We start from the raw sequence: 17309 nt of genomic DNA, 5'->3' as shown, positions 1-17309 counted from the left end.
GGCTCTGGCCCACGTGTTTCTTGGGGAGCGCTGTCACTATTGATGATCTCGTTTTCACAGCTGAGCACCTGAGGCTCAGAGGGATTAGGTGCCTGGCCCCACCAGGAGCTGGAGGCTGGAGAAGCGGACTGCCTGGTCTCTGAGATTCTTTTCAGGGCTAAATTTCATTGCTCTGAGATCTCTTGGGCTATTTCTGTGTTCTCTCAGGGCCAAGTAACTGGAAAACAGAGAGGCAGACATTTGGCACCAGGTAGACCAGATTTTCCAATGTTTGAATTTTTTAGTTTCCATCCGGATGACTTGTGTTAGGAAGATGTAAGTTGCATTTGTCCAGTGTAAATGAAGCAGAGAGTTTTGCGATGATACGCTAATGCTCTTAGGCAACCTAATGCGTCAGACCAAAGGGAAAAATCACCTCCTTCTGAATCCTGAGTTTGGCTGTGAGGAAGACCACAGTCACTGAGTACAGGCCAGGATTCCATCTCTTGCTTTGGCTGTAGAAACAGACTTGGGTCAGTAATGAGCCATTTGTCAATGCTCATCGAGATCCTGAAAACCAAGCCCCATCTCTTCTATGCGTGACAGAGCTCATAACACATCTGCCCTGGTGACCTGGGCCATGACTTCTGAAATCCAGCCTAAAACATATAAGAAGAACTTGAATCATGGTATAAAGTCCCTACAGGGCAGTTTTCTAGTGAGATGTTCAATTCTAACAAAGATGCTCGTTGGCCTCTCCTTGAGCTCCAGATCCTATTAGAGAAAAGGGAGGGGAGAGGGGAGAGAGAGACCAAACGACAAGGCAAACAAAAAAAACTGAATAAGATCCATAAACAAAAAGAATTATGTAGCAAACATCATCATGTTGAAATCTAAACCTGCAGAAAGTTTATTTTGAAAATGAACTTCTCCATGAATTTGCTTTAAAAAAAAAAAATAGCCCTTGCTGGTTCTAAATCCCTCTCCTGAATTCTAGATGGCTTTACAGGTCTATGGCTAGGTCATCTTTTTCTTTCCTTCACGCTCTAATCCAACTTTGCAAGGAAAGTTGGAATCGTGGGTTTGGTCCCCAAATCAGGTTTTGGTACACCCCTCCCCACCATGGGGGCTTGTCCTCACATGTATTCTCCCATTCATGGCTTGGGTCATCCTGTCTGAAAGGCCCATGATACTGTGGCTTCTGGCCCTTCCATGTAATGAGTCAAGCAGATCGCTCATTTGCTCTGTTTTTTAATAAAACATGAATAGTACGTTTTATGGCTTCCACTATTCAAACAGCAGTTGAGCCGAAGAGGAATTATTCCTTTTAATGGTTTGAACACTCATTTCCAAGCAGCCATGCTGCTTTGTCAAGCTTTTGCCTGAATGAGAGAATGACTGGCTTCGGAAAAAGAAGAGGGCTTGGCAGGAGTTGACTAGGGTCTTCTCAGGATGGTGGGCAGTTGGGACATGCATAGAACTGTTGCTTGGTTCCTTGTCACTGCAGACAACCCCTCTGTTATCCTGGGACAGTCTCCTAGGAAGCAGGATGGAGCAGGGGGGAGAGGGGGGTCTGTGAGGTGCAGCATGCATTTGCCCAGAGAGAAACATACTCCATTCTATCTCAAAGACACTCAGGCTCATAGGAAAGCTGTGGATGCAAATTTCCCATTCCCTGCTAACATTGTCATAGAAACATCCTCCCATTAAGTTAAAATGAACTTAAACATATGGGATGTTCCTGGGACATCAGCAACCATGAGGGAGGCGGGCTAGGGACTGAAAACATGCACTGTGCGGCAAGCTTAGTGATCTGCCTGGCACACAAGCATTGCTTGTTACTACTGTTAGCTCCATTTCACAGAGGAAAAAACTGAAGCTGAGATTTTCATAAATTTTAGTGCTAGTAAATAATAGAGCCCAGACTCAAACCCATATCTTCTTATTCCAAATCCAATGTGATTTCTGTAGCATCCTTTGCCACACTGAATTAGGGTCCTGATGGAGGCAGTGCCTAACCCCCAAAAACAGTTGATGCTGTGACCATGGGACCACAGGGTCAGACTGGAAGCACGTTTCCGGGTGGGGTCAGTTTGAGGCCCTCAACTCATGCTGTGAGGTGACTACAGGTAGGGCAGACCCCCAACCCTTGTCTGTCTGTCCTCCTTTGCATGTCTCTTGGATGAGCTCATGATTTTTTTTTGAGCTAATCTGGACTGCAAGATCAGTGCCACATTTAACAGGCCAAGACCTAGAGAATCTGCCTCGTAGGGCAGGCTACAATTTTGCTTAAGGAGCTATAACTTCTGAGCTGTTAACCTGGGTGCTATATATATGGAAAGTCAGGCACGCATGAAGATTTTGTTTTGTTTTTCAAATTGTTGATGCCATTCAAGGGATTGCTAATATCTTTTTATTGTTCCGTTGCTGCAAATGTCTTTGCCCAGATAAGAAAGATTTCAGCAAAAGGGTTTCTTAATTAAATATTGCCTCATGCCAGATTACCGCTCAGAAAGCAGCAGTGGGTTCCATTAAAGGATGAACTTCACTCCCACAGTCGACAGCTGATTAATGTGTTAATTAGGAACCCTGACCCCCTCCCCAGTCACCCGAATCTTCTCTTAAGCCCAGCAGAATGTATATATTATGCCCATGTGGGTAACCTCATGGCATACTTTGGCTTTGACTTTGGACGTTTATATAAAAATAAAGGCTCAGTTGCCAACATGAATAGCTTTCTTTCTTTCCAGGGGAAATACAAGATGGAAAGAGTTATAGGAACCAGAAGTCCTGCCTTTCAGTCTTCTTATATCAAGAGCAAGTGATATTTCTGCTGAGGCAGTGTCTTTTGAGTAGTTTAGCGGTGTAGGTTGCCACACAGTTATTTCACAGGAAAGGAGTGAATCCATCAGGCCACTGAGCTTATAAGTACTACCCTGGCAGTCAGCCACCAAAATATAAATACTCTAAATGGACTAAAGGAAATGTTCATTCTGTTGTTTAGAATTGGACACATCCCAGGAAGGTAAATTTAATCTTTTTGAGGACTGCTGTTATAGGCTTGAATGGAATACGCGTTTGTTTATCTCCTTTGTGATCTTTTTGTCTTCCTGGTGATACATTATGTATTTGTGATACGAAGCATTTCAGCTGTCTTGCTCAATGGCATTGCATTAGCTGATTGTTCAGTCCCCAGATTGCCATCGTTAAACAGCTTCAGCTTCAGCTCTGTCCAATCTGGGACCTGTTAGGAAGAGAAGTGGAACCAAAGAGGCCAGATTCCAACAGAAACAAAGCTGGGGTGGAATTAGGGGGAAATCATTCCAGAGCCCAGTGAGTTGAGCTCTGTACTTCTTAATCTTTATCTTTTAAAATATCTGAAGGAATTTTGGTACTTCTTGGCATAATAAGGAAAAACCAATGCCTCAAAAAGTAAAAAAAAAAAAAAAAAAAAAAGAAATGAAAGCTGCCTGTGGAAAAAGAAAGGAAGACTATCCCATACCACATGATTCAGAAAACCATAGTTTATGGGACACATGCCGTGTATTTCATGGATATGCAAATGTTATCTTATTAAAGAGAGACATCTACGGTATATATTTTCACCTAACTATCACATCTTAAGTAATCAGCCAGGCTCCTATGATGAAATCTTTAATTACCAGAAGTGAGTCATTAGGTAGATGTAGAGTGAATGATGGTACTGCGTTTTATTGCCTCACATGATATAGCCATTTGTACCATAAATTCATTGACCTCATCTTAAATGATGTGTCCTATAAGACAGACTTGATTCATTATTTCTTAAGTGACAAGTTTTTTTCTCTAATAATTTTTTGCTTCATCAGAAAGATTGCTTTTCTGTATTTTTAAGTCAGTGTTCTGAATTGAAATATAATGAGGCAAGGATATACAAACACACATTCACACTCACGTTACCCCAAATGAGACCATCATATACTGTCACTTACATTACCTAAACACTTTACAGCATTGCAGAAAATGAAGTAAACATTAGGCCTTAGATTTAACTGGAAAGTTTCATGCAATAGAATTTTGCTTTCAACTTTGATGTCTGAAATTCTTTTTATGTGGAAATAGATAAAATGTGGTGAAGAATTCTGATTTGATAATTGGGATAGATCTATGATCATTCCTTATTCATCAATGAATTATTAAAAGTGAAAGAAGTGAAGGAAGGGAGAACATTTAAGTTATATTTAGATTATTTTTTTGACTCCACTTGAAAATATTTATTAAGCTTGAGGAAACAGAGGAATCCTCTGGAGGCAAATAATTCATTCTGGCAATTTAAAAACCAATTAAGGATTTCAGAAAACTCTTTCCCCTTATGGTTAAAAAGTAAGATCCAAAAGAAATATGCCAGAAAATTTGGCATATTATTTTAATTGGTTTAATTCATTGATAATATTTTTCAGTGAATGATTAAAGAAGCTACGTTTGATCCTTTACTTCAAGCTTATAAACTTACATCTAGGCCTAATATTGAAACAGAATCAGGTGGCTTTATTTCATACAGGAACTTAAATGTCACATCATTATATATTAACTTTATTAAAATGATCACGTTTTAAAAATAATAGCTTCCTTGCTTCAAGGTTTAACTACTAGTTTATTTAACCTTTATCTAGATAAGAATTTTGAGAGTCTGATGGATCTTGTGTGTTTCTTTCATCAGAGGCAATTCTGCACTTACTTGTAAACTAGACATCTCAACTATGATTTAAAAAAGAAAATTCCTGTAATCCTAGAGAAACCTGAAAACACTGTAGTGAAACACAGAAGTATCTTAGCATTGAAATTGTTTTTCTTGCAATAAGTATTTTGAGAGGGTAATTTGATATGAGACTACACAAAAAAAACGAATGCATACCAGTAAGTATCTGTTATTCAGTCTCACGCCTTCCAGTATATTACCTGCAAATATCAGTTGAAAAAAAAAAAAGTGAGAAGGAAAGAGTGGATTTACACATACAGACCCGTATCTGCCACAAGTGTGTACACCCACAATCACACCCTAGCATGCCACCACTGTTTACAGTCAAGGAAAGCTGAGAGTTAAATGAGATGAGTAATCAAATGCCCAGCATATGTTGTTTTTGCATTGTTGATGTGACCAATCGTTATTAAAAGTTATCATCTTTTAATGCTATCAGTTTACCATAGTTAAAAAAAAAAAAACATGCACCAACAACAGAACAGACACCCTCCTCGACAAAAACAAGGTTCCATTTACAGCAACATTGGAACCAATGCTCTATAGAGGAGAGCCTTGAATTCAACGAACTCACCATTGCACTGCATTTCAGAGTTCTCTCTCTGCTGCTATATGGATTGAGTGCGAAGGAAATGACAAAAAAAAAAAAGAGAGAGAGAGAGAGAGAGAGCGCGCTAGAGAGAGGAAAGAAAAAGAAAAGAAAAAAATTGCGTGTGTAATTTTCAGTCAAAAAAGTAAGGCACTGAAAGAACTACTGAAAATTTTGACATCTGTTTATCTGTTTATAGCTATGGCAAGATTACTCATATTAATTCTTGTTTAAAATGCCATATGAAGGAAAGACATTTGTGCAAACAAGAGTCATATTTGAATTGTAGATCATGTCTTCACCATCTGTGAGAGCTGATGGTGTTGCAAAATTAATGTGTTAATGAAATCACAATAATTTCTCCAAAGTAATGGGTTCTGAAGCCGAGAATGACTATTTTTTGAACTTTGATGTCTAGTGATTTCCAATTGGGAAAAGCTCTCAGCCTTTAATTAGTTCTGCAGCCCAACTTTAAAATAAATTTGGTGATATCTTGCTTTTGCCAGGAGTCGATTTGAAGGCGGGGGGTGGGGGGGGCAGAGAAGCCATAACAACTTTTGGAAAACGTTCTCTGGTGTTTGAAAAGTTGTTAAATAAGACTGCCTGCCAAGAAATGTCACCAAAAATTCTGACTACTGAGAGAGAGTGGGCAAACAGCTCAAAAAATAATTCTAGCTTGCTGCAACATCACAGGTTGGGAATAGCTAAACCTCACACAGACTTCATGACTAATTCCAAGTTTCCCTTTGGAAGCCAGACATAATGATGTTCAGCGCTTTGTGTTATTGGTTAACACAGCACAACCTTTCCAACTGCATTATTGAACACAGTCAATAGTGTAAAGTGACTTTGTGTGAGGAGAATTTTATGGGGCTGTATTTCAAAGGCCACCGAACTTCCTGGAGAATCCTTTTCTCCACAACTAGTTACATTTACATTTACCACGAGCCTCTTTGACAGGTGCAGATATGTGGGCAGGTGTAGGTATTCCTTTTTGTCAGATCCACCTTTAACTTGAGCTTAAAGGACACAACACAGTTTTGGGGTGTTGTTGTTACTGTTTTTAATAGAAGATGGTGATAATTGCTATTCTGAAGAGCTCCTATTTAAAAAGCAATTCTGCCTTCCAAGGAGAAATCATTTCACAAACATTTGAGAATTTCACCTTTCAGAAAGAAACACTTCAGCCTGTTCAAAAAAATTGTGATGAAGTTTGAAAGAACCTTTATGTGAGCCATGAAACACTCTCTACTAGAGGAAATTGCTTATCTTTTTTTTTTCCTTTTTATTACTGTGTTGTAGGTATGTGACTGGTGTAAGCACATAAGACACACAAAAGAATACCTGGATTTTGGGGACGGGGAAAGAAGGCTTCAGTTCTGCAGTGCAAAATGTCTCAATCAATACAAAATGGACATTTTCTACAAAGAGACACAGGCCAATCTTCCAGCTGGGCTGTGCAGCACATTACACCCTCCCATGGAAAATAAAGCAGAAGGCACGGGGGTGCAGCTGCTCACTCCAGACTCTTGGAATATCCCTCTAACAGATGCTCGGAGGAAGGCCCCCTCCCCGGTGGCTGCAGCTGGCCAAAGCCAGGGCCCTGGCCCATCGTCGTCCACCACCGTTTCTCCATCTGACACTGCCAACTGCTCTGTCACTAAAATCCCCACGCCAGTGCCCAAGTCCATGCCCATCAGCGAGACTCCAAACATCCCTCCGGTCTCCGTCCAGCCACCTGCTAGCATCGGGCCTCCCCTCGGTGTCCCGCCTCGCAGCCCTCCCATGGTGATGACCAACCGCGGCCCGGTGCCGCTGCCCATCTTCATGGAACAGCAGATCATGCAGCAGATCCGCCCGCCCTTTATTCGCGGGCCACCGCATCACGCCTCCAACCCCAACAGCCCTCTGTCCAACCCCATGCTCCCCGGCATCGGGCCCCCGCCCGGCGGCCCCAGAAACCTGGGCCCCACGTCCAGTCCCATGCACCGGCCCATGCTGTCGCCCCACATCCATCCCCCAAGCACCCCGACCATGCCTGGGAACCCTCCAGGCCTGCTGCCCCCGCCGCCCCCGGGCGCGCCCTTGCCCAGTCTCCCATTTCCGCCGGTGAGCATGATGCCAAATGGCCCGATGCCCGTGCCCCAGATGATGAATTTCGGGCTGCCGTCGCTCGCCCCGCTGGTACCGCCCCCCACCTTGCTCGTGCCATACCCCGTGATCGTGCCCCTGCCCGTGCCCATCCCCATCCCGATTCCCATCCCTCACGTCAATGATTCCAAGCCCCCCAACGGATTCTCCAGCAACGGGGAGAACTTCATTCCGAGCGCCCCTGGCGACTCCTCAACGGCGGGCGGCAAGCCAGGCGGACACTCCCTGTCCCCCAGGGACTCCAAGCAGGGCTCGTCCAAGTCTGCGGACTCGCCGCCCGGCTGCTCCGGCCAAGCCCTGAGCCTGGCGCCCGCGCCCGCGGAGCACGGCCGGAGCGAGGTGGTGGACCTGACGCGGCGCGCCGGCAGCCCCCCGGGCGCGGGCGGCCAGCTCGGCTTCCCCGGCGTGCTGCAGGGCCCGCAGGACGGCGTCATCGACCTGACCGTGGGCCACCGGGCCCGGCTGCACAACGTGATCCACCGCGCGCTGCACGCGCACGTCAAGGCGGAGCGCGAGCCGGGCGCCGCGGAGCGCAGGACCTGCGGCGGCTGCAGGGACGGCCACTGCAGCCCGCCCGCCGCCGGCGACCCGGGCCCGGGCGCCCCCGCGGGCCCCGAGGCCGCCGCGGCCTGCAACGTCATCGTAAACGGCACGCGCAGCGCCGCCGAGGGCGCCAAGAGCGCGGAGCCGCCCCCGGAGCAGCCCCCGCCGCCGCCGCCGCCGCCCGCGCCCCCCAAGAAGCTGCTGTCGCCCGAGGAGCCGGCGGTGAGCGAGCTGGAGTCGGTCAAGGAGAACAACTGTGCTTCCAACTGTCACCTGGACGGGGAGGCGGCCAAAAAGCTGATGGGGGAGGAGGCCCTGGCGGGGGGCGACAAGTCAGACCCGAACCTTAATAACCCCGCGGACGAGGACCACGCGTATGCTCTGCGGATGCTGCCCAAGACGGGCTGCGTGATCCAGCCTGTGCCAAAACCCGCGGAGAAGACTGCCATGGCGCCGTGCATCATCTCCTCGCCCATGCTCAGCGCCGGGCCGGAGGACCTGGAGCCTCCGCTCAAAAGGAGGTGCCTCCGAATTAGAAATCAGAATAAGTAAAAGGTTTGTATGAACACCGGGGCTCTCCTGCGCACGAGCCAGTGCACTTCTCCTTATTTCTTCTTGCAAGGCAGAGGCGTGAGGGAGTTGTACCGATAAACATAATTTTACCGTACATGCTTTACAGCACACCTAATGTGGTCACACACTGTCGTCATTTTTTGATCCAACATCATGCCCACTTTAGAGCTGAGGAAGCTGAGTCACAGCATGTAGATGCCATGCCCAAGGTCACTTATTTAATGGTGAAGCCCAGGCTTGAATCTGACTTGAAACACTGTCTACTTAACCAAACTTTTATTCTTATGCTCATCTCTGTAATTCACCCCGTTGAGGAAGAGGGGGATGTGGGGAGGAAGGAGAGATTACTTGGGACCCTTAAAAGTTCAGTCATGAGGTTACAGAGCTGTGGTAAACGGTGAGCTGGGCCACTTCCGGTGGCTGGGTGGTCTTATTGACAGAATGTCTCAACCCCCCAAATTTTCTCAAAAACCATGGATTGCATCTGCAAGATGAGACCAAAAACTAACCTTCCCTGCTTATGCCAGCTGAACCCAGGCCGCTAAGCCCCATTTGCCCGGCAGAGTGCTGAAGCAGTGGCCCACAGCTCCTGTCCAGGGAGTCTCTTCCTTCATGTTGTCATCAACCAGCTTCCCCCAGGGCAGGCCTCCAGCATTGTTGACCAGCTTGGCATTCTCTCCTTGCTTGGGCTCAGTGGCTCAGCTGGTGGGCTGCTCACCCCTGCAGGCGGTGGGAGGCTTTGACAGGAGAAAGGGCCACACTGCTGAAGTGGCTGCAAGTACACCTATCTGACCTCATGGAGGGAATCGTGCTTAATGCCAAATGAGCTACTGATAATGAGTCCAGAGTCTCAGTAAGGGGAAGAGGAGCTCGCATGTGTGGCTTGCCCACTAGAGCCAGATGTGGCCTCTTTTGATCTTTCCACCACCTGGCAGAATAGGCATCATCTGTACTTTACCACGAAGGAACATAAGGCATGGAGCTGTCCTCCAAGTTAGAGCTAGCAAGTGGGGGAACCGGTGTGAACTCGCCTGCCAGACCCAGGCCTGCTATCCCAGAGGGCAGCAAACGGACTACTGTTCAGTTGAGGTTTACCAACTGTTTGTGGAGAGAAAAGAAGAGAAATGAACATTTGCTGAGCCCTAATTGGTGTGCAGCTCCTTCCAGGAACTAGGAAGATACAAAGGTGAACATGAAACAGTGTCTGCTCCCAAGACAGGGACAGTTTGGTGGCAATGTAAACCCAGGGAGGAAGGAAGCCTGGGTAGAGGTGGACCTTATAGGAAGAACAGTTGCTCATGGTTGTATGTGTCGGCCCTCTTCTAAGTGTTTTTCAGTGGTGTTTATTTGGATCTGGATCTGTATGGTAATCATTACTGTCTACCGTTTACTGATGAGGAAACTGAGACAGAAATTAAGTAGCTTCCCCAAGACGACCGAGTTAGTAAGCAGTCGAGATGCAAATCCGGGCTGATTCCAGAGCTCCGTTTTCTTTAACCACTGTAAAAGAATAGGCTAATTGGTCCCTTGATGACCCTACTTGATCAAATTCTGTTTAAGTTTCTTTCTTTTGAGAGAGAGGGAGAGTATGTGTGCATGAGCGAGAACGTGAGTGGGGGAAGAGCAGAGAGAGAGAGAGGGAGAGAGAATCCCAAGCAGCCTCCACAATGTCAGCGGGGAGCCCAGAGCAGGGCTTGAACTCACAAACTGAGCTATGATATCATGACCTGAGCCAAAATCAAGAGTCTGATGCTTAACCGACTGAGCCACCCAGGCACCTCAATGAAATTCTTTTATTCTCCTTAGTTGTCTTGGGTAAAGTTCCTAGACAAAAACCAAGTGTACTTACTACTTAAATGTTGAGAAAGTGTTCAATTCTTTTTTTTTTTTTTTTGGACAGTGTTTAATTCTTGTTTTTACAGCAACAACCAACAAACCTAGACTAACAGCCCGTTACTCCACAGGGGGAAATAGAAATGTGGACCAGAACAATTGATGTGGCATGTCCAGACCATTGTCTCTAAGTTGGCACATTTACGTGGGCACCTACCTAACTGACAGCCAGAGGTTTGTTTGGGAAGCATAGAGCCAGAGCTAAGAGGGGCGTGCTAGGTGGTGCAAGAAGGGTTTCTCAGTCATCATAGTTTGAGGTTTCCTTTTCCATTAATGGCTTTGCCAGCAGGAGCAGAACACTAAGAATCAGTTCACCATCGTTTCTTGATTTTACATCTACAAGTTCTGCTGTCCAAAGACAGATGGGCTCAGCCTTCTTCATAGTCACCTCAACTGAAAATGCCCCTGATTTCTCCGCCAGAGTAGTTTAATCTGGTTGACAAAGCAATGAGTAACGGGAAGGTGTGGGACACAGAAGTTATGGCCTTTAGAAAGCCAGAAAGCTTGGGAATTGTAATTTTAAATATATTCTAATATCACTCATTCAAATGACATTAAAGGAGGAACAGAAGGGTGAGCACATTTTACTACCCTTCCTGGAGTGAGAAGTGACCAGGTCAAGAATAGTGCCACAGGTCCATGAGTAGCATGGGACCAGAAGAACATAAAAGCATGAAATATATGATAGCTGTTTGGATGATATATGTCTCTGAATAAAGAATCAGGCTAGGGTCTTGTATGTGGACCAGAGTCGTTACTAAAAATATTAACCTGGCTTTAGACAATTTCAGAAGATGCAGTGACAAAATTGCCAATAGCCCCTAGAGATTGGAGAGTTCTTTTTATGGTGGCTCCCCCCAAGAAATTACAGCTTTTCTTTAAAGTCAGAGACACTTGGGCTTTGCCAGCTACAGCAGGGGTGACGAGGCAAGTGATTTAAGATGGGGGAAGAACTGCCTCTCCTTCACTAAATCTTATTTCCTCTTGCCCTCTGGAGTTGCATGTCTCCTCACAGTACGGTCTCAAGCTGCCGTAATTCACTCATATCCTCTGACCCTTCCTGATTTTCTGTGCACATGTGGTGCTGTTTTTCTTCTATGCCTTCAGAAACCCAGCCCATTCATATGGTTGTGGAAATTGGAAATGCATCCGTTAAATAAAGGACGGCATGGCTTTTGTGCCATGACAGTGAATGCTGTTGGTGACGAGTTAAAGCCAAAGTGGAAAGCATTAAACGGGACTGAGATGTGGGGGATGAGGTACGGCTGAATGATTTCTCCGTATGCTTGTTGGTGACGCATATATTATTTCTCTTGGAAAGCCTGTGGGTCACTTGTCAGTGCTCTTCATATTTTTTCACTGTGCCTGCCATTCTCATACTCTATTACTGGTCAATTTATTTGTTTATCATCTTAAACAGATTTGAAGTGGACTGTATCTTGAAATCAATAATCCAGGCAGCTAGTTTTGTTTTTTGTTTTTTGTTTTTTGTTTTTTTTTTAAGAAGCCATCATATGTGCTAGTTCTTGGCAAATAACAGGTTTGGTGCTTTTTGGGTTTTTTGTTTTGTTTTGTTTTGTTTTGTTTTGTTTCCATTTTGAAGTGATTCTGTTCCTGGTTACTTGACTTTATGCATTTTTCTTTGTTGATATGAATTACAAATTATTTCATTGGGCAGATATTGTCTTAGAGGCAGAACTAATTAAGTTTTGGTCGAAGATTTTGAAAGGCTGTCATCTCACTTTAATCTTTAGCTTTCAAGGCTCCAAATGCCAGTGCTGCAGCTTCTGTAGACTGAAAAAATATATCCCCCCAAATAATAAGAAAAACAATGGATAAACAGTTTCCAAACTATTCTATCCACAAAGAATTCCATTTGTAAATGGAATACTCCCTTCTTTGTCTTTGCCTTGGAGCTTGGGGGATAGCTGTTTGTATTTGTACATTTTCTGAATTTCTACAGTTTACACTTGTTTATGGTACATTGGGGAGTTCAGAGTAACCATTTGCAAATGTTTGAAGATACTCAAAAGAAAATATCCCCCCTCCTCGATTTTCCAGGGAAATGACATATTCTAAGTAAAATAATCAATGGAAAAAATGTGGACCATGAGTAACCTTTTCGCCCTCACTTTTTCCATTCCCCAGGAGCAACGAGTCCATACAACTTCCCACCTTGGTGGCTTCCAGATTTCTTCTGTGTTTCTAAAACGAGAAGGAAAATCTGGGGCTCTTTTCCCAGGCCCCAGTTCCACAGTGCTCACTCAGCCTCAGCAGCACAGGCCCCTTCCACATTTTGTTTTCTCCAGGAGACCTAGAGGAGGCAGCCATAGTTGTGGCCTCTTGGAGTTTACTTGCCAGTCTGGATGTGAAGACACAGTCCCAGGAAGGACTCTTCCAAAGTGGGGAGAGGGGTGCTGACCTCATTAAAAAAGTCAGGAGGGTGGAGGTGACATGTAATTTTTTGCCAGTTTAGTTTTCCCAGCCAAGAAACCTGAGAGTAGGCTGCCTGGGAAGTCACGTCCATACCTTGGAAATATTACTGTGGGTGCCTCCTATGAAAGCAAGGAAAAGAAGAACGCCTGAAAGCGAGGAGAGGAAATCAATCCAAATGGGATGTGCTCAGATCCTATGCCAGAGTTGAGATTTTTAATGTCCTAGTACTTGCTTATGGGAAGTGTGAATTGGCCACATAGTCGCCGATGTTCAAGTTTCGGCTGTCTGTCGGGACCCGGATGGCTGTCCAGTTCTAGGTAGGGGTAATTCAAAGAGCCAGAGAGAAACTGCCAGGTCCGCATCATGCACATATGTTAGTGGGGAGGACTTCTGGAACTCTCCGTGATCTTTTCAGACTTTCGTAGAGGAGAGTTTTCCGGAATGAACAGGGTCAAGATTGGCCTTAAACAATCTCATTCAGTGCTGCTGGTTCTATTTTAACCCTTTCGACAAAGGGTGGGAGGAGGGTTTTAATGTGCAAGCATCTGGCTTTTAGATGTTATTTCAATCAGATTAAGATGGAATAGGAAATGACATGTGTGGCCGGGTATTTACTTCTTTCAGATGTAGCCATAACCCTCCATCTTCAGCAGGGCTGGGACAGGGGTGAGGTGGGAGAGTGCTTAGTGTGCAAAGTTTAAAGAACTCAGTCTCAGGGGCGTGTAGGTGCAGTGCTGGTCCTGGCCTTGCTCCCAGGCCTCTGGTTGACGTGGTAGCTCCCTAAAGCTAGTCTCCTGCTCCACGGACTAGTCCATAGTCCATGGATGGCCTTCAGCCATTCCCCCTGGAATTTCAGGGGAAGTTTTATGTGTCTGTGCACTGAGGCATTTTCTTGGGAGGAGAGGTCTGTAGGTTTTGGCTTCAGAAAAAGTATGCGCTATATCTCTGAAGGATTATCATATATTATCACGACGCCATAACTGAGCTGGAATTCTTCTTGTCACTCTAAGGAAGCTGATTTCATGGTAAAGTTTTCCTTAAAGCAGAATTATTTGTAGCAGTTTTTGCTGTGGACCTAATATTACAGAACCACTGTTGCAGATACATAACGTAGCTCCTGCCTCCATAAGATGGATCAGTGACAAAATGCAAAAGGTTACAGACCCTTCTTCAAGTTACCATATCCTGTGAGTGCAGGAAAAGACACAAGCTGGATGCTTCCCCAGCCCCTGGACTTTTGAAGTTTATACTGTATAAGGAGACACTGTCCTTCCGTGGGAAACCTTCTACTCTGCTTTGGAGGCCAAGGGAGCAGAATGGCTGGCACCCGGGAAGCGGACGGCTCAGTAAACACCAAGACATTGATGTAGCTGTCTCTGAAAGTGCTACCCATTCTCTCTAGCTCCCTAGCATGCTTCTCCACCTGGAAAGAGTGTGCTTGGAGAGGGGAAACCATTCGATCAGCTATTAACAGGCCATTGCTCAGAAGGGCACTGGAAATAAACTCCCGGTCTGATTTCCAGGGAGTAATTCCCTTGCCAGCCTGAGTGGCTGCCTGGGCATCATGGTTCAATCATTTACACCTACCTCCGTGCTGACAAGGAGTGAGGAGGGGCAGAGGTGTTTAAGAACCAAAATACACTACAGCACGGGACACTTACCTCATGTAGTGAAACGCTTACCTCCATCCCCAGCATGCTGCCTTTTCCAGATTCTCTTGTCAAAGAGGTTGTGCCAAAGGGGCAGAGATAGTCTTTCTATTTTCCTTTCCTTTCTTGAATTTTTCAGTTGCTGCTTTAAATGGGTAACACTTCCTATGTGAATGCATGTTAAGGCAATGCATTCTGCTTGTGTAAACTTTTGGTTTTCGATGCCTCAAAAGCATAAGAGGAATCCATTCCAGACAAACAAGTTAGCCTTAAAAGATAAATGGTTTGATGCTGGCATCATTAAACAGGGTCCCGTTCTCACGGAAAAGGGATAAATGACATCTCAGATGCCGGCTCTAAATGTTAACAGTGTAGCGCTCTTCTCTGGATTGTGGATTTGCACAGCATTCTGCCTGACAAGAAAGTGGGGTGGGGTCTGGATTGAGAATAGGAGGCCATCAGCAAGGAGGGAGAACACACACACACACAGACACGCATACACACACACACACACACACATACATTATTTCAGGGGCTATTTAAAAGATTCTAGTGAAAACAACTGGAACAAAAGCTGCACCAACAACAAAAACTTGGAGTCAGTCTCTCATGCTTTAGAACAGCTCCTGAGCGCACTACACATTCTTAGGTTGGAAACCAGTCAAGTTGCCTCCCTGATCTTTTAACTCCTCACTCCTGGTGCATATACTGTTTTACCAAGTTGCCCAAATGCCTTCTCTGAGTAGGGAGAAGGGAACTGCTTTTCTGTGTAGCTGCAGGATCTGGACTGTGACAAATCAAAGCTGCCCAGCGCTCCCCAGCCTCATTGCACCCCGCTCTTTGGCTGCGCAGCTGGATGTCTCGTCACTGAACCTCTGGTGTGTTGTCTTTCTTTGACAGCAAGCTGTGTTTTCTTTCGGGTAAAAAGGGAGGTAAGAATGCGACTGATAGCATTTAAGGAACAGGAGGGAGAGACACAGTGTGTGGACTTATTTGATATGAACCATTGACCTAACATCCCCAAAATGCAATTAAAAAGTATATCTCTCTCTCATTTGCATGACTTCTTTCCCCAGACATGTTTTTGGTATTGAAAATGAATGGTATTCCCATACAACATGTGTCTCAATTTGTAATGATATCCGCCTTGCAGCTGGCTTAGTTCTCGAAGTGTTTCTAAAATGTTACTGTCTTAAATTTGAGCCAACCTACACTAACAAATTATCTAGAAGCAAAGTGGCTAAGCTGCATTTGGTGAGAGAAAAGGAAACCCTATATTTCATCCTTCAACTCTTGTTTTGGAAATTCAGACTGTAACATGATCTTTTCCTAAGGAAATCTACACACGCACACTTTAAAAATTGTGCGGATTGGGTGTTGTGGGAGCAAGAACGATCAGGTTTAAGTTTCTCTGCAAAGTTCTGCATCCCATCAACAAGCCCTTTTGATATTTTAAACCCATATTTAGAGTAATTTCAAGATATTTGGAGCACATGTGGTTAAATGTAAAACTTTGTCATTATGATTTGTTAGATGCTTATACTTTAAATATTTATAAGCCATTTTTAAGTACTTTATCCAAAAGCCTTCTCCCACTAGAATACTGTAATTGAGTGGTATCTGAGCATCATTATATATAGAAGATACAGGGTGAAGTCACTGCAGCACGCACGTTCTTCCTGCTTTTCTGGTTTCAATTCAAATGCTATTTTTAGTAGTTTCAGCTTATTTAAAAAATGTATAAAAAGTCATAAACAGAGTTGGTTGTCTGTGATTTAAAAAAAAAAATTACCCAGTTCTCCCAAAGGTAAAGTGTTCAATGTGAATCATGTTGAGTCTCACCTCTTTGTCTTATCCTGGGAGTATTTAGTAAAACTTTCCATTCGAGTGTTGGATCTGAATCTGTGTCCACATGAGTTTAAAGTGTCATATTGTTCCTCTGAAATGTTTTAGGGGCAATTTACTGGTGGTTAGATTGAACTCTTTATCATTCACCTGTAACCATCTTGGGAACTAAGACCCAGGATCCTGTCTTTATCACAGATAGCCTGCTTGTGCACTTCATGTGAAAAAGAGGAGAGGGAAAAAACCTGTTTTCCACACTCAGAATCCATTTAAACTTCAGAGGTTATAAATTTCAAACTGACCACAGGCCTCTGGGGCTCACACTCTTTTATGGCTGGCAAAATACAACTTTCTGGTAAGAACGGGAAAATGAAGGCTTAAAAAGGCTCGTAAACTTGCTTGGACATCTAATAGCTCTTACCAAACAGCATTTTCATGAGTTAAGTGTAAATGAGTCAGAAACATATAGATTGAATTTCTTTTAAAATACACATGGGCTTAAAAATTAAGGCCAAAGTGCTTGGCAAAATAAGTTTTGGTTTTAGCCAAACCCCAAATGTTTGAAAAAAATCGTTCTACAATTTGCCAAACCAAAAAGACATCCAGGTCCCTCTGTTCCTCTCATTGAATATGATGGCATCATAAACACAGGACTTAATGTCTATTTTCATATCCACCAAGGTTTGAGCAACATGAATCCCAAATGTTAATTGAAAAACTATGAAAAAGTTTTGGAAAAACATTATGGCTTTGCAGACAAAGATGAGGAGTCACTGATTCTGAGTTCTGATTTTGACAGCACACCTCACTGTCTGGTCATCCCATCTACTTGTTCTCTGTCTCAGCTGGTGTGTGTGTGTGTGTGTGTGTGTGTGTGTGTATTAGAACATATCCCATCTACTTGTTCTTTGTC

The 17309-nt window shown here is 44.5% G+C and overlaps 1 protein-coding gene across 1 annotated transcript in view; it reads left to right on the top strand.

The window, feature by feature from the left end:
• Positions 1 to 8552, top strand: part of SOBP (sine oculis binding protein homolog) — a 143922-nt gene extending 135370 nt beyond the window's left edge. The window contains exon 6 of the mRNA XM_047101378.1: positions 6609 to 8552. Coding sequence (XP_046957334.1) covers positions 6609 to 8552 — 1944 coding nt within the window. The remainder of the gene's footprint in view (positions 1 to 6608) is intronic.
• The last annotated feature ends 8757 nt before the right edge of the window (positions 8553 to 17309 follow it).

Source organism: Lynx rufus, unplaced genomic scaffold (genome assembly GCF_022079265.1).
Source record: "Lynx rufus isolate CCGP_SWC_20201006 ecotype Redwood Valley unplaced genomic scaffold, mLynRuf1.p SCAF_6, whole genome shotgun sequence".
In the NCBI taxonomy this organism is placed as follows: Eukaryota; Metazoa; Chordata; class Mammalia; order Carnivora; family Felidae; genus Lynx; species Lynx rufus.
This window is presented reverse-complemented; position numbering and strand designations above follow the sequence as displayed.